Below are 18,024 nucleotides of genomic sequence, written 5' to 3' on the forward strand. Positions count from 1 at the left end.
ACACCACAAGAGGTGATGGATCTTTTAATCAAATCTTTATTGTCTCAGGAGGACATGAGCTCTCGAAATGGAGTTGAGTTGATGGATTCTTCACCTCCAGGTTGGTTCTTCATGCTGTGGAGTTCTCATAGGACATGATAAGAAATCTTCTTACTAGATACGTGAACTCCCGATAGGTGACCAAGGTATCATTGTCTTCCAAAACCTCATCAGCAACAGAAGAGGCCTTTTTGTTGTGCAGTTGGGAGAGAATAAAGAAGGAAAGATGGTTACAGTGGCTGAAACCAGTGGAAAAAGCAAGCCGTCTTCTGATGAATTCAAGCACACACAAGAGTATGATACACTTAGTCATCCTTCCTGGGATGTTCTAGGAGAGCTGTGTCTCTCCTAATGTCATGGGTCTCCCAACTCCCATTGGCCCCAGTTAGAACAGCCAACAGTCAGAGATGACAGAGGTTGTGGTCCAGACACTCCTGGGGGAAAACACAATGGGGAAAGCTGGCTCCGAAAAATCCAAGGTTGGAAGCAGTGGTAGTTTCAGCCCAATCCTTCAATAGTTAGCAGGCTGATAACCAAGAATAACTTACAGGAGGGGTGGGGAAACTGCCCCCCTCACCCGAATATTCCTGGACTCTCCAACTCAGAGTGACCCCAGCAGTTGACAGGGCAATTCCTGCACTCAGGGACCAAAATGCATTGCAACCATTGGAACCAGGAAAACAGTAACTTATAACGTGGATTTTCACAGAGAACATTCTAATGCAAGTTTTGTTTCCTCACCGCTAGATTGATTCTAACATTGGTTTTCACTTTTTAAAAAGAAAGTTTGGTCTCATCTTGGGTGAACTCTCCAGGGTTCCAGGCTATAGTCTTTTCCAAGTCCGCTCTCACTCAGCCCAAGGGTTCCTTAGGCTGAAGCACTGCACACTAACTCGTGCCCATTCTCTGTGCTTCTTCTGCATAACTATTGAAAACATTGATTCAATTATCTTTGTCAATTAATTTGTCAGGCCCAGGCAGAGATGGGAGTAATCAGCCTCCCAAATTCTTCCTGGTGTAAGGGAAGATGGGAGTTCGGATCTCCTGGACACTGTCCCCTTGAGCGCACTAAGTTCCATTACTTAAGATGAAAAGCATCAGTCTCTGGGAACGGCCATTCTGGTGGGACTGGAAGAAGCGCAAAGCAGTGCCACCTACCCCTAATTCAGAGAGTTCCTCCAGAAGGAAACCATGGTGGATGGTATCAAAAGCTGCAGGGGGGGCCACTAGGGGGCGCATTGGAAGATGGCCGACAATACCATCTCTCCGACCCACATGGGGTAATTAAAAGGCTGTTATGGGAGTAGGCAGCCTCCCTTGCTGCCCCAAGGAAATGGGGAACACTGCCCTTGCCTGCTGTGCCCATAAATCACCCCCTAATTCGAAAGAAGGGGGTGAGGGCCCTAGGCAGAATGCCCCCGTGTGGACCTCGGCTCTCCTGGACGCTGTCTCTGATCGCGCACTAGTTGCAGCAATTTGGAAGAATTAATTACAAAAGAAGCAAATGCACATATTTCAAGTAGAGAAGAGGAGTGAAGTCTGCTAATTTAAGTGACCTCTGCGAAAGAAGACAACGGGCCGGAGAAACAGGAATATTTTACGATGAAGATACACCAAAGGCAGGGTATGTTGACAACGGGGCTGAATGGGGGGGGGCATTTTTTACTTTCCTTCTATGTGATTTACAAGAACCCCTCCTCATTAGAACCGTCGGCTGAACTGACCCAAGCAAGATGATTAAGGTCTGTGTGGAGATAAACTTTAACCAAAAGTATGCTTTATGGAGACCGAGAAGCAATAAGAGCTTTTGGGAATGGCGCAGCAATTAATTCGGAGTTGCCATCTTGCCAAAGGATTTATAGCCGGGAGGAAGAATGGATTTGTTTTCAGACTGCATTCCTAGTGAATCTCCTCAGAGGTTTTGAGAAAGGAGGCAGATTGGTGAAGATTAATGACGCTAAGACTGTTTTGGTGTATGGAAGTGATGTTATATGGAAAACGTCTGGATATGGCTACTGGATAATAAAAAAAAATCCACGCAGGATTACAAACTGTTCTAACCAGCTTGCGGAGACTATCAGAGGTCACAAAGAGAAAGGAAAAATATATGAAAATAACAACAAGAGATGTGGAAAAATAATAAGAAAGGACTGGATAGTACTATGAACATCATAAGGTTAGATTTGTGGACATTAAAACAGCAGTAAGAAGTAACTAGTAACTAGACTTTATTTGCGTAGCCGACAGGCCATAGCATCAAAGGACAAACGCCAACAGAAATGCATTACAGATATAGTTACCATAAAATCTTGTGACCTATTAAAACCCTAGGTAAATTAATAATCTCAGTACTTAAAACTTGGCAGAAGTAATAAAATAATAATAATAAAACATAATGATAATAATCATAAAAACCTAGGCAAGGAATCCGGGTGACGACACTGATGTCATTCAGATAACAGCTCTCAGTCTCATTGCTCTCTCGATAAATTTGGCAACCTTCTCTGTTGTCGAGCTGTTCTGGTCGGCTAGAAGTGAGAACAATTTGGCTTCGCAAGAGCGGCCCGGGATGGCAGATAGGAGCGGCGTAATGGTCTCGTCCCTGAGATCTTTATATAGGGAGCAAGACAAGAGAACGTGTGACACCGTCTCTACATAGCCAGCTCCACAGGGGCAGAGCCGGTTCTCAAATGGGATTTTTTGATATCTACCTTCAAGAACAGCTGAAGGTAACAGTTTTGGAATGGTTAAGGTAGACAAATAAGGTGCCCGAAAATCAAAATGGGAGGGGGACAGATAAGCGTACCAAGCACTAAATTTCTTAATGTAGGCCAGATTATTCTGCTGCTCAATATCCTTCATGCGCTGATCAATAATGGTTTTTGCCTTGGGGAGACCCATTTTCAGAAGATGCTGTGCTTGTAGGCCACATGTAAGTAGTTTTTGATACACTACTTTGGACCACCGACTTCTATGAGCATCTCGTTCTACTAGAGGTAATAGTCCAGATGGGTTTAAATTTAAACGAAGCCAATAGTTGAATGTTCTTAACCAGGTCCAGGTCTCGACAGAGAGGAGGCCAGTCTCCAGCCGTAGGGCCGCATTTGGTGCGCATGATGGAACGGCTAGAATCTGTCTTAAGAATTTAGACTGGACCGTTTCAAGTGTGCGGCAATGATTTCCCGTCCAGATTTCGGCCCCGTAGAGTAATTGTGCCAAGGGTTTTGCTTGAAAGACCTCCAGAGCTGCTGGGATATGTCTGCCCCCCTTCGTAAAGTAAAAGCGAGACAGTATTTTGGCGCTTTGAGATGCTTTTTCCCTAGCATATTTATGATGGGCCTCCCAGGCCCCTGTTGACTGGAAAACTACTCCGAGGTATTTGAAAATTTTGACCTGTTCTATTGGCTGATTGTCCATCTCCCACCTGTGATGTCTGTGTCTCCTAGCGAAGACCATGACTTTAGTTTTTTGGTGATTAACCACCAATTGATCTCTCCTGCAGTAAGCTGAGAATTCTCTTAATAGCCTTTTGAGGCCTACTTTAGTTCGTGATAAGAGAACCGCGTCGTCCGCATAGAGGAGCGCTGAAATTGATTTTTCGGCCAGTTTGGGGGCATGAAACTCCGGGGATGTTAGGTATTTGACCATGTCATTTATATATGTTAAATAAGGCCGGGGCTAAAATGCAACCCTGCTTGACTCCTTTGGTGGCTGGTACAGGGCCGATTAGTTGCCCATTTACTGAGGCTCTTACATATAACTTGGAGTCTTTATATAGGCTTTTTATCAAGAATAGTAATCTTTTGTCAATGTTGGTAGCATTGAGTTTAGCCCAAAGTTTGACTAGTGAAATCGAGTCAAAGGCCACCTTCAGGTCAATAAATGCTGCGTATAGAATCCCACGTGTTTTATTGACATATTTGTCAATGAGATGTGCTAATACGAAGCAATGGTCTATTGTTGTTCTGCCCTGTCTGAAGCCGGCTTGCTCCTCTGCCAGAACTGCCTCAGTTTCCATCCAGTCAATTAGTTTGATGTGGAGATGTTTGGCGTACAATTTGCTGGGGATAGGGAGGAGGCTAATGGGTCTATAGCTCGCTGGGTCTGCCATAGGACCCTTTTTATAGATTGGGATGATTACTGCCTCTGTCCAGCAACCAGGGATTATGCCTGTTGAATCGATGTATGTAAATATTGACGCCATTATAGGAGCCCACCAACTGGTATTGTTCTTCATGAGCTCTGCTGGAATGTAGTCTATGCCCGGGGCTTTGTTGTTTTTCAGTTGGGCAATTAGTTTCCCCGCCTCCTCTATGGATACAGGAGGCCAATATGGTAAATTCTTGGAGTAGGCACTTGGATCGTTGTGCTGAGCTTTGTCGTCATAGAAGAGGGTTTGGAAATATTTCGTCCACTCCTGGGGTTCTACAATACATGTGGGACCAATCCGCTCTTGGCCCAGGAGCCCCCTAATGGTACGCCAGAAGGAGGTTGAGTCTTTGTCATTCGAGGCCTTCACTAATCTACACGAGGCCAATCTCTCAGCTTTTTGTTTTTTTACCTTTAATAGCTGTTTGTAATTTCGTCTTAAATAGATGTAGGCCATAAATAGCGAGGGTGCTCCGATGTTTCTGTAATTCCGATAGGTTGATCTCAGACGTTTCCTTGCTTGTCTACACTCCAAATCAAACCAACTCTCTTGATCCTTTGCCCGCTTTGTAACAGAATTAAGTATCTCAGTTGTTAGGGAGGTCTTTAGTCTTGCTAATAACTCGTTGAACGAGTCCATGGCCTTTTCCCCGGTATTAGCTAATACAATGGCTGAGTAGATGGTCTTCACGGCCTCCGAATGGAGGAGATGAGTTAGCTCTGTATTGAGCATGGGGGACCATTTAATGCTTCTGGGGGCCAATGATCCCAAGTTAACGATGGGGGTGTGGTAAAGGTTAGCCGTGGGTTTGTTAAACGATGGGCCATTGAGCGCTAAAGTTAGTGGGAGGTGGTCACTTTCGGTGTTATGTCCCACTTGAAACTTCGACACAGAATTATAGGCGAATCTTGATATCAGAATATAGTCTATCACACTTCCTCCCATCTTTGAAAAATGGGTATACTCCCCTGGGCGATCCTCTTCCCTACTACTGTTTAATATCATCAGCTCCCTTCTTTTTGCGACCTGGGCTAGGCATAGCCCCGAGAAATTACATTTATTATCTTTAGAAAGTCATGAAATGCCTTCTTCGGTTGGGCTTTCAGGGTCCTGAATCTGTAATCTATTGGCTGTAAAGATTGTTATCATCAGTTCCCATACGGGCGTTGAAATCCCCCCCGATTATGATCTGTGTAGAAGGGTGGGAAGATTCTATGGACTCAAAGAATGCCTCTAACTCTAACTCGCTCCAGAACCTTGCTCAGGAAAGGGAGATAAGCAACTGGCCCGTAGTTAGTTCGGTTTTCCGAATCCAGGGAAGCTTTCTTAAGGATTGGTTTTACCACTGCCTCCTCTTGCAGTTTAAATGGGAACACTTCTTACAAATGTTGTCAGTGTTTTTAATTAAAAGCTAAGGGTGGGGCAATGTGCTCTACGTGGGATACCTTTGAAGGTGACCTAGAAACTGCAATTAATCCAGAATGCAGCAGCTAGACTGATGACTGTAAGTGGCTGCCAGGACCAGAATAACACTGGTCCTGAGAGATCTGCATTGGCTCCCAGTACGTTTCCGAGCACAATTCAAAGTGTTGGTGCTGACCTTTAAAGCCCTAAACGGCCTTGGCTCAGTAGACCTGAAGGAGCATCTCCACCCCCATCGTCCAGCCCAGACACTGAGGCCCAGCGCCAAGGGCCTTCTGGCGGTTCCCTCATTGCGAGAAGTGAGGTTACAGGGAACCAGACAGAGGGCCTTCTCGGTAGTGGTGCCCACTCTGTGGAACACCCTCCCATCAGCTGTCAAGGAATTAAGCAGCTATCCTGTTTTTAAAAGACATCTGAAGGCAGCCCTGTTTAGGGAGGTTTTTAGTATGTGTACATGCGGGTCGCGATTCGGCGCTTCTGCGCATGTGCAAAGCACGATTGTCGAGACCTGGAAGTAACCCATTCTGGTACTTCCGGGTTCGGCATGGTGCGCAACCCAAAAACGTGCAACCTGAAGCGTCTGTAACCTGAGGTATGACTGTACTGGGGTTGGATGTAAAGTGTTAATGTTTTTGATTGTGTGTGTTCTAATGCCTTTGTTAACTTACCTGTTATTGTTCTATAGGGAAGCTGCGTTGTGCTGCCTGTTCGTTTATCTGGGAACAGATACCTTGTTCTTGTGGAGAGGTAGTGTTGTTGTTTTTTGGGGGGGAGCGGGGAATCAGTTGTTATGCCTGTGGCCCCTTCTAAACTTTGCATCCAGCAGGGTTGCAATTCCTGGAATAGCCAGGCTACCGTCCTGGTGTGGTAATGGCCTAAGTATGGGTTATTAACATAACAAAAGAAGTGGCTCAGCAACACAGGGCAAATGGCTGGAGGAGGAGGCCTTCCTCAACTAACTGGTGGTGAGAAAGACAAAGCAGGTGGCAGGCTGAGAAGCCAGAGTCAGAGCCATGCCTGATTTCGGCTTGAATCCAAGGCTGTGGCTATGTGAGAAGCAAGAGCCTCTTGGGCTGTTAATGCTGCAAGCCCTTCCATCGTAGACTCAGCCAGGGGTCAGCAAACATTTTCAGCAGGTGGCCGGTCCGCTATCCCTCAGACCTTGTGGAGGGCCGGACTATATTTTGAAGGGGGAAAATGAACGAATTCCTGTGCCCCACAAATAACCCAGAGATGTATTTTAAATAAAAGGACACATTCCACTCATGTAAAAACACGCTGATTCTTGGACCATCCGCGGACCAGATTTAGAAGACGACTGGGCCAGATCCGGCCCCCGGGCCTTAGTTTGCCTACCCATGACTCAGGCTTTATATATGTGTGAATAAACCATGTATCTTAAAGAGACCACAGTCTCTGCTGTCCCTCATTCCAAGGAAACTGAACCCTGGGTAAGCTCCTGAAACCCCTGGGAATTGGGGGAATTGAGGAAATACGTTTGATTATTACAGAATTAAGCATTTCCTTCTGGAAAAATAAATAATTCACAATGTTACTTTTTATAGGCCGATGTATGTAATGCTACTGCTGGTTTTTTCCTGTTATGATCAGCCATTCTATTCTGTGTGTGTTTTTCCTATTATGAATTCATGGTAATGGATTTTGGTTTTTTAAAAAGGTATGTTCCATTGAGAAGTGGTGGGATTACCTTCATGGGAAGTTTTTCAACAGAGGTTGGGCAGCCCGCATTGCAAGGAGCCAGACTAGATGACCCCTATGAACAGATGCTTTAGGGTCACATGTCTCATGCAGATCCTTTATTTGGCAGCTTTTACAACAGGCAGTACCAATTTATGGGGGGAGCTCAATCGTGGTCTGGGCCACATCGGTCATCGCCGTGACTCAGGCGATGGGTATCGTCTGCCAGGAGAGCAAACACTTTGGTGAACTCCTCAAAAGTCAGTTGTCCGGTCTTGTCAACATCTGCCTTTTTGAAGAGCTCTTTCATGTAGCCTGGGCGGTTTCTGTTCTGTAAGGGAAGATGGGGAGAACTAGATGAAAATTTGGTTGACAAATGCTCCTCTGAAAACATCATGATCTGCCTTATTCTTTGACCTTAGGGGACCAGATATGGCTGGACTGCAATTTCCATCATCCATCACCACTTAAAATAAAAACCATGATATAGCTCTCAAGGCTATATCCATTGACGACAGATTGCTGCTCTACAGCTCCCTCTGGTGTCACATTTTTATAACATATTTTTAGCATTTTAACTGACCATTGTAAATAATAATAATAATAATTTGTTTTTATACCCCTCCCATCTGGCTGGGTTTTCCCAGCCACTCTGGGCGGCTCCCAACAAAATATTAATAATAATAATAATAATAAAGGTAAAGGTAAAGGTACCCCTGCCCGTACGGGCCAGTCTTGACAGACTCTAGGGTTGTGCGCCCATCTCACTCAAAGAGGCCAAGGGCCAGCGCTGTCCGAAGACACTTCCGGGTCACGTGGCCAGCGTGACATCGCTGCTCTGGCGAGCCAGAGCCGCACACGGAAACGCTGTTTACCTTCCCGCTGGTAAGCGGTCCCTATTTATCTACTTGCACCCGGGAGTGCTTTCGAACTGCTAGGTTGGCAGGCGCTGGGACCGAACAACAGGAGCGCACCCCGCCGCGGGGATTCGAACCGCTGACCTTTCGATCGGCAAGCCCTAGGCACTGAGGCTTTAACCCACAGCGCCACCCACGTCCCAATAATAATAATAGAAAGCGATAAAATATCAAATATTAAAAACTTCCCTCAACAGGGCTGCCTTCAGATTTCTTCTCAAAGTCGTATAAGTTATTTATCTCCTTGACATCTGAAGGAGAGTGTTCCACAGGGAGGGTGCCACTACTGAGAAGGCCCTCTGCCTGGTTCCCTGTAACTTCGCTTCTCACAGTGAGGGAACTGCCAGAAGGCCCTTGGTGCTGGACCTCAGTGTCCGGGCAGAACGATGGGGGTGGAGACGCTCTTTCAGGTATACTGGAAGATTAGTCCTGATTAGTCCGGTCAGTATTTTGCAGGAGGGATAAAATAAAATAAAATCCTTCCAGTAGCACCTTAGAGACCAACGTAAGTTTGTTATTGGTATGAGCTTTTGTGTGCATGCACACTTCTTCAGATACACTGAAACAGAAGTCACTAGACCCTTATATATAGTGAGAGGGTGGGGAGGGGTATTACTCAGAAGGGTGTTGGGAATGGGTGATTGGCTGATAGGTGTGGTAAATCAGTTGACGACTGTTAACGACTGCAATTGGTCTTACAGGAAAAAGCAAGGGGTGAGATGGCCAAAAATAGCTTTGTCATGTATAATGAGATAAGAATCCAATAGAGTGGTGCCTCGCAAGACGAAATTAATTCGTTCCGCGAGTCTCTTCGTCTAGCGGTTTTTTCGTCTTGCGAAGCAACCCTATTAGCAGATTAGCGGATTAGCGCTATTAGCGGTTTAGCGGCTATTAGCGGCTATTAAAGGTTTAAGGGATTAGCGGATTAGCTGCTAAAAGGCTATTAGCAGCTTAGTGCCTTAGAAAAAGGGGGTGGGGAGCGAAAAAAAATCTCAAGACTCGCAAGACATTTTCGTCTTGCGAAGCAAGCCCATAGGGAAATTTGTCCTGTGAAGCGCATCGAAAAACGGAAAACCCTTTCGTCTAGCGGGTTTTCCGTCTTGCGAGGCATTCGTCTTGCGGGGTACCACTGTATCTCTATTCAGACCAGGTCTCTCCATGGTTTTGAGTTTGGTAATAAGTCCCATTCCCACCACCCTTCTGAGTAATACCCCTCCCCACCCTCTCACTATATGTAAGGTTCTGGTGACTTCTGTTTCAGTGTACAGTGGTACCTCAGGTTACAGATGCTTCAGGTTACAGACACCGCTAACCCAGAAATAGTACCTCGGGTTAAGAACTTTGCTTCAGGATGAGAACAGAAATCGTGCGGCGGCAGCGGGAGGCCCCTTTAGCTAAAGTGGTACCTCAGGTTAAGAACAGTTTCAGGTCAAGAACGGACCTCCAGAACAAATTAAGTTCTTAACCTGAGATACCACCGTATCTGAAGAAGTGTGCATGCACACGAAAGCTCATACCAATAACAAACTTCTCTAAGGTGCTACTGGAAGGATTTTTTAAATTTTATTTCATCTACGGCAGACCAACACAGCTACCTACCTATATCTAGAATTGCAGGAGGGATGTAGGTGCATAATAAAAGCTCACCTGCTAGGCCTCCCCATTTGGCCCCACATGGCCTTTTGAGGGAAGCTATGCCCAGCATCCCTGCAACTAAAATCATACATAATGTGGGGCGTTGGTGTGGCAGGGAAGGCTTCAAAGGAAGAATCAGGGATTTGAAGTGGGCCCCCAATAGTTCCTTGGGGACCACAGTTTGGTTAAAGGTGCTGAAAGTTGCTAGGGGACCCTCTTTTCCCCTCACAGCACTACAGTTCCCAGGGTGGTTTAACCGTCCATCCCTTTTCTTGGGGAACTCAGTAAAGACCAGGTCTCATCTAACCTCTGCATCAACTTTGTGCAAGCAAATCGGGATGAATCAGCAAACAGGTCATCCGGATGGCCCCAACATTACAAGAAAGCTAGCATCTTAAAAAGCAAAGACATCACCTTGCCAACAAAGGTCCGAATAGTTCAAGCTATGGTTTTCCCAGTAGTGATGTATGGAAGTGAGAGCTGGGCCATCAAGAAGGCTGATCGCCGAAGAATTGATGCTTTTGAGTTCTGGTGCTGGAGGAGACTCTTGAGAGTCCCATGGACTGCAAGAAGATCAAACCGATCCATTCTGAAGGAAATCAGCCCTGAGTGCTCACTGGAAGGACAGATCCTGAAGCTGAGGCTCCAAGACTTTGGCCACCTCATGAGAAGAGAAGACTCCCTGGAAAAGACCCTGATGTTGGGAAAGATGGAGGGCACAAGGAGAAGGGGACGACAGAGGACGAGATGGTTGGACAGTGTTTGCGAAGCTACCAGCATGAGTTTGACCAAACTGCGGGAGGCAGTGGAAGACAGGAGTGCCTGGCGTGCTCTGGTCCAGGGGGTCGCAAAGAGTTGGACACGACTACACGACTAAACAACAACAACAACCTGACTCCCAATTTTTTGCAAACACATTTGCACCACCACCAACACCATTTCCTTTGGCTTCACTCACGCAGGCAGCCAGGAAAGTGGGAGCTTGGCTCTTGAGAAGCTCTGTCATGTCCTTGAGGCTCAAGAAGTCATCCTTGCCTTCCCGAGGAGCGTATTGATGGTAGATGTTCACAATGATCTCGAGCGCCAACTCCAGAGTGCAGTGAGGCAAACTATCCGATGTGCTCGGAGCCTTGGGATGGGTAACCGGGGGGTGTTGGTGGGTACTCGGAGGGTGGGTTGCCATTCTCTGCAATCTCTGCTGACCTGGAAGAGCCATGAAACTGTTAAGATATTCCGTTCCACCTTAAGAGGAACAGGCATGACTGTTGTGTGCCACATGCCTGTTTACATTCCAGCCCAGCTTGCTGGGAACTTCCGTTTGTGTATAGCTTTTGCTTATGCTTCTTGCTTTGGACATGAAAGGAGAGCAGACATGTTTTTCTTTGTCCTGATGTATGCTAAATAAACTGCTGTGAATATGCTTTACATATGCCTCTATCTGCCCTTCTGTTGCGAAGAGGTTTTTTTTACTCTGCTGGCTTGCGTGCTCAGAAAGGCTTCTGAAGCCCTGAGTCACAGTTTGATGCAGAACCAAGGACTGGAGTTTGACCAGCAACCGGCTGGCGGGCTGGAGCCAGCTGGGGGCCTGCCAATTGCCCCCGTTCCCTTGGACACATCTCAACAGAAACCTGTTCATAATCATGGGCCTTTTTGGCCACTAAAGCTATTAAGAATTTAGGAAGCCGCAAGCCAGCAAGATATTCCAGTTCAGCCACCAGCAGCAGATAAGGATGTGTGAATATGTCCGTTTCGGTTTCTCAGTTCTCCAAAAGACTATACATTGAAAATACTATGATAACACTGAGAACAGTCATGGCTTCCTGCCTATCACCCCTTGCAATGAAAGAACCATGGCAATTGTAGATTGTTAAGGCTGGAAGTCTCTCCTTGTTCCTATGTTTCAGTCATGTTCCACAGGAATACGTGGCAGGGCTGTCCACACCCAGATGTTGTTGTACGAACAGCTGTGGAGGCTGCAGGGCCTGAGAGGAACATGTCCAGGCCCCTGGTCCCTCTCACAGAACTCTAGGTTAGGTAAAATCATCACCTAACTCTCCGAAATTATAAAGATATCCTAAAGGACTCTGCAAATGAGGAAGAAAATCAGAAGCCTCTTTTGTTTGGCAAGGAAACATTTGAGAAACTATTATTATTATCATCATCATAATCGCCACCACATTTATAACTCGCCCTTTACCACGAAGTTACAACCATTTAAGATTTAAAAAACAGTTAAATCAGATTACAGGCACAGGAACAGGTGGAACCAGAAAACACACACCTTGGGTGTCAAAGGCCAGGTGAAGAAAGCTGTAAAGTTGTACAGTAAGCCTGCAATTTACACAGGGGTTACGTTCCGGGGATTGCGCCTAAAGCCAAAATTACATATAGTCAAAACACATTTGGTTCAATGGCGGCTGGGTTTGCCAAAGTCCCCTTTCGGCCACTTAAAAACATATTGCCAAAACTTAGATAGGTTGAGGGCTTACCAGGAAGCGAAAAGCCAGATCCACCTCTGTGAGGCGGGAATTCCACAACTTTAGGGGCTGCCACAGAGAAGGCCCTCTGCTGGAGTACCACCACCCCAAACTTCTGAGGGAGGGGGAGCTACCAAAAGGGTCACCTCTGCTCATTTTATCATGGGGGGGGGGAGTCCTTTATGGAGGAAGAGGGCCTTTCAGATATTTGGCGCCTAAGTCGTTTAGGATTTTAAACACAAATGGGCAGGCCCTGAATTGGGCCCAGAAACAGACCAGTAGCCAATCCAACGCTTTTAGAACAGACCTTATGCGAAATCTAAAGGCAACCCCAGCCAGCGGCAGAGCATTTTCCCCCGCTGCCCAGGGCGGGTGTGCTCCCGAGGGGGCGGGGAACAAAGGGTGCCCTCCCAGGCGCGGGATAGCCGCTTCGGTGCATGGAGCGGCGTGCGCACCCTGCAGCCGGGGGCAGAACGAGTCACCGATGGTGGACATTTGTTGCGCTGCCCGCCCGCAACTGCCAAATGTCACCCCGCCCTCAGCAAAGACAGCTGGGGCAATCCGCTCCCACCGCACCCCCCTTCCTCCACCCCTGACTCCAGCCACTGCGTTTTGGACCCGTGGAAGTTTTCTGAGACATTTCCAGGGGCAGCACCATGTACCCTGTTATTGCAATCACTGGAGGACAGGTTTTGGCCCCTCTGAAGAGAGGGGTTGTAAGTGTGATAGGAATTTTATGGTCTTAGATATATGGTAATGTTCATAACTGCACATACACAGATCAACACAGGAAGACCAACCTGGAACCATTTTGATTCCTAAACTGACCAAATCCTTTCTCTGCAAGGTTAAACTGGAAAAGCCTCCCCATTGTCTCTTTCCTCACGAGATATGTCTGTTTGAATAAGGTGTGAGCCTGTGACCTGGCCCAGGAAATAAGTATTTTATCACTACAAAAGAATGGCTAGGCTCCCCAGGAAATCCAATCAAGTAACTTGCCAGACAGGAGATAAACTGTGACAGGAGAAAAACAACATTTAAATTTCTGTAAGTGGCATGTATCTGAGGGGTGGTCTTAGGTTACACCCCTTCTGTGATGTATGCATAATGTTTCTGGGGGTGGGCTTGATCTACAGGATGGGAATTTCAAAAGTCTTTATAAGCCCTTGCACAGCAATTTTGGGGGTCCTCTTCCTCTCCTGCGTGTGAGGGGAGTACCCTGTTGCAACAGATCAATAAAGATCAAGCTTACTAGCTGCTTTGCTTCTCAATATTCTCTGGTTGACCTCTGTTATTTTCTCCTACCAATAGGGAACCTATGTAAGGACTCTATATGGGCTCTTGGATACCCCATAAGGGAAAAGCGCATATTTTTATTTACAACATAAGAAAGAGACTCACCGAGCTTGCCAGCTGATTCCTAGGCGTGGATGTGATGTAGGGCTCTCCGGGCGCTGTTTATATATACCTCCCTGAATCTGGATTTCAGCGATGGTGATGACACAAGAGTCGGCTGCTTATGAGGGAGTGATTGGGTGCCACCCAGGAATTACCATACAACCTGTTTCCTGATGGGAAGTCATTAATCCTGAACAAATTCCACCTTTCGAATGAAAACACCTTTCATTTTGTCACCTTCCACTCTTGTGCAATGACTAAGAGCCAAAATTGCCGTGATTGCAGTTGTGTTTCTTGTATCCATGCCTTCTAGCCTGCACTGCAACAGTCGAGGGAGGGCAGGGAGCCAGACAGAGAAAGTTAGCCTTCTTCTTTAGCTTCGCTGCCACCGCAAAACAGCCCTTTCAGCCTTCTTGGACTTGAACTGGCCCAGCCAAGAGTGATTTGAGCAGGATGACAATCAGGTGGGGGCTTAATAACAAGGCCCCAGGGCTAATATTTCCAAAACAAAATACGGTTGTGCTTAAAGGCAGTGCTTACTATCTTAAAAACAATGTTTGGGGTACTCTCATTAAACACTCGCTTCCGTCTGAGCAGGGCCATCTTAACCGTTGCCTTTAGCGGTGCACAGCACCAGAGCACTGGGCTCCCAGGGGCACCTTGCATTGGAGTCCGGTATTGAGCATTGCAGTCCGGCGAAGAGCCGACGAGCGGAGCAGAGTCCGTTTGAGCACCACAGGTTCTTTTGCTGTGGGCTCTGCGGGGCACTGAGACGGCTGGCCAACTCTTCCCTGCATGCCTGGGATTGGCATAGGGCTGTCAAGGGGCCCTATGGGCGCCATGTGCCACCAAGAGGATTCCTCCGCCGCTGCGCCTGCCCCCCATGCGCCGCTTGGCAAGAGAGAGTTTTAATAGTCGGGTGTGTGGTGGGGTATGATTTCTATTGAGTGCAGCTGATAAGGGTCCCCTGCTCTCCCCCCCAGCCACAAAATTAAAAGGGGAGGGGGAGCCATTTCTATGATGTGGGCTGGATGAGGCATCTGTAGTTTGTGCGTCGCCAGCCATCTGTCTCCACCCTTAATCCCTTGCCTACCACTTTTATATTAGGTAGCCGCAGGTCAATTCTGTGTCCAGGGCAGCTGTTTATCAGCTCCATCTGGTATGCAGGCTGAGACCCCACCTGCTCGCAGAATGTCTTGCACTGCTCTGCTTATCTCCCGCTTGGACTACTGCAATGCGCTCTACGTGCGGCTACCTTTGAAGGTGACTCGGAAATAACTAATCCAGAATGTGGCAGCTAGATTGGTGACTGGGAGTGGCTGCCGAGACCATATGACACCGGTCTTGAAAGACCTACATTGGCTCCCAGTACGTGTCTGGGCACAATTCAAAGTGTTGGTGCTGACCTTTAAAGCCCTAAATGGCCTCGGCCCAGTATACCTGAAGGAGCGTCTCCATCCCCATCGTTCTGCCTGGACACTGAGGTCCAGCGCTGAGGGCTGCCTGGCGGTTCCCTCACTGTGAGAAGCCAAGTTACAGGGAACCAGGCAGAGGGCCTTCTCAGTAGCGGCACCCGCCCTGTGGAATGCCCTCCCACCAGATGTCAAAGGAAAAAGCAACTACCAGACTTTTAGGAGACATCTGAAGGCAGCCCTGTTTAGGGAAGCTTTTCATATCTGAAGGACTATTGTATTTTAATATTTTGTTGGAAGCCGCCCAGAGTGGCTGGGGAAACCCAGCCAGATGGGCGGGATATAAATTATTATTTTTATTATTATTATTCTGATGTTGCAGTGCAGCCATGCGATTTCATTTTGCAAAGCACACCTTCCTGGGGCAGGTGATGATTAAAAGCAATATTAAGGTATAATTCCTGCAGCAAGGATAATCCTATGTAAATGCACCTCAGAGTAAGCCCAATTGTATACAGAGTCAGATTTCCTTCTGAGTGTTGCTGCAGGAAGGCATAGGATATTGGAGGCGGTGTCTGTCTGTGTTCTCTCACTGCTACCTCCAGTGGTGTAGCTCTGTGAGGGGAAATAGGGGTCTCCTAACAACTCTCAGCACCCTTAAACTACAATTCCCAGGATTCTCTTTGGGGAGGGGGAGCCGCGACTTTCAAGCAGCATCACAGTTGCAAATACTCCTTGCACTTCCATTCCCAGCAGCTGCCCTCTTCTAGGTGGGTCGAGTTCAGTTAATAAAGCAGGCAGGAACAGTGGCGTAGCGTAGGGGGTGCAGGGGGGGCCGGCTGCACCAGGCGCAACATCTGGGGGGGGGGGCGCTCACACTCGCAGCTCTCTGCCCCTGCTAAAATCCACGGGTTGCCTTGCCCCGGGTGCTGACAACCCACGCTATGCCACTGGGTACCTCTCTCCCCTCCACTTCCAGTTTTATCTATTTATGCTAGTTGAAAGAAAGCTGATGCAAAACATGCCAGTGTAAAGGGACAAAAAGGGGCATGTGGATGGTGGAAAGTGGGATGATGATGATGATGATGATGATTAATTGAATTTATATACCGCCCTATACCCCAAGGTCTTGGGCCACTTCACTGAATAAAATCAAAATATAAAACCACAAAATACATAATCAAAATAAAAACAACAACCGTAATAAGCCCCCCAAAACCACATTTTAAAAGGGCATAGGATCGTCACAACATTTAAAGTAAGACAATTAACAGAGCCACTCATTAGAAAAGACCATGATCTCAGAAATGTCTGCAGGAATATTTATTGGCAACCCAATCGGCTGAGTGCCTTTCTGATACAGTTAAGCTGCATCCTAACTGTTTACTGGTTCTTCGTTTATGTTTCCTGTTTTCTTCTCCCAAGCAGAGATAATGTCTTGGGGTGGTGTCAGCTCCCTAGAAAAAGGTCAGCAACTTTGGGGTTCCCCCCTTAAAAAGGGTCAGCAACTCTGGGAAACGGGGGGATCCCCCGCCGGAGGGGTCTTTGCACCACAGCACCGGATATGCCAGAAAATGGCAAACTGTTGTGGACACGCGGGGAGCTGGATTTGAGGCGGGGGAAATGAATAACCGAAGGAAAAGGAAGTAGACAAATTGGCCCATCCGTCCCTTTTGTTACCGGAAAAATCCGAGGGCTCCCTTGGACAAAAAGTAAAGACACCAACCAGAGTAAATTGGAGCAAATCAGCAGCCTGTAGGCTTGGCCTTTATTGTACTGTTGCAGCAGGGTGTTCCCCTCACTCGCAGGAGAGAGGAAAGACACAGAAAAATGGTGTGCAAGACCTTATAAAAACTTTTGAAATTCCCCTCCTCTAGGTCAAGCCCACCCCCAGAAACATCATGCATACATTACAGAAAGGAGGGGTTGAGGGAGGAGTTGTGGAGGTAACCTGAGTGTCCTGTCACCTGGCTGGTTCCCCTCTTCCCCCCCCCCCATGAGTCATTTTCTGAAGACAAAAGGTAGTCGCAGTTTCCTGCTCCCTGAGGGGAAATCCAATCACTGTTCTTTTGTTATAGTCCGTGTTGAATCCACTCGTGTATGCAGTCTGTTGTGTAGTTGATGGTCTTCTGTCTAGGACCATCAGGGTTGGCATAGCAACTGGGCAGGGGTCCTGTGGATGTGCTGCTATGCTCAAGGGATTATGGTGGCCTGTATCAAACCTTCCCCGTTTTGTAGTCCTTCCTTCATGGAGTAAAATAAAAGTGGAACAGTGCAAATCTGATGTATGGTTGATTTTCTATGAATTTATAACAGAAGTGTAGCGTATGTAGTGTGTGAGTGTGTGTGAAGTCTGTACAAACTGAATGATGGGGGGGGGGTCCTGCTACACTTTGAAAGGCAAAATCCCATTAGCAAGAAGGTGGTGAGCTCAGCTGTACAGAAAGGATCCCTAGTTCCCAAAGTTCCCAAACTTGTTCTACCAAGGGTTTTGCAATCCACTGTTGAAAACGCTTTGGTTCCAATACACAGAGAGATGCGTCCTTGTTGTTGAAATGTGGTACCCGGAAGGAGAACCAATGGAAGAGCCATCTCAAAAGTCCTCATCTACATCCCAAATCACTTACTGGAACTCTGAAACTGGAGACTGACTCATCTTCAGGCAGCTTTGGCAATTATTTCCCAATCGTGAACTTAGCAGAGTCAGACCCTTGACACACCTAGATCAGTAGCATCAACACAGATTGGCAGCAGCTCTCCGTGGTTTTGGGCAGAGCCATTCTCAGCCCAGCTGGAAATGCTGGGAATCCGGCCTTTGTCCACGCAGAGACGGCTCTACCAATGAACTGTGGCCCTTTGTCAAACAAGCACATTGC

General features: G+C 47.2%; 1 protein-coding gene across 1 annotated transcript; it reads right to left on the minus strand.

Moving 5' to 3' along the window:
• Positions 1 to 7,413: 7,413 nt before the first annotated feature.
• On the minus strand, positions 7,414 to 13,796 carry LOC310667162 (protein S100-A15A-like; the record flags this gene model as incomplete). The annotated part of the gene is made up of 4 exons (XM_083418886.1): positions 7,414 to 7,640; positions 10,820 to 11,064; positions 12,143 to 12,230; positions 13,740 to 13,796. Coding segments are annotated over 4 exons (555 nt in total), but the record flags the coding sequence as incomplete, so codon positions are not given.
• Positions 13,797 to 18,024: the final 4,228 nt, after the last annotated feature.

Source organism: Podarcis tiliguerta (genome assembly GCF_965153285.1).
Source record: "Podarcis tiliguerta genome assembly, chromosome: 16".
In the NCBI taxonomy this organism is placed as follows: Eukaryota; Metazoa; Chordata; class Lepidosauria; order Squamata; family Lacertidae; genus Podarcis; species Podarcis tiliguerta.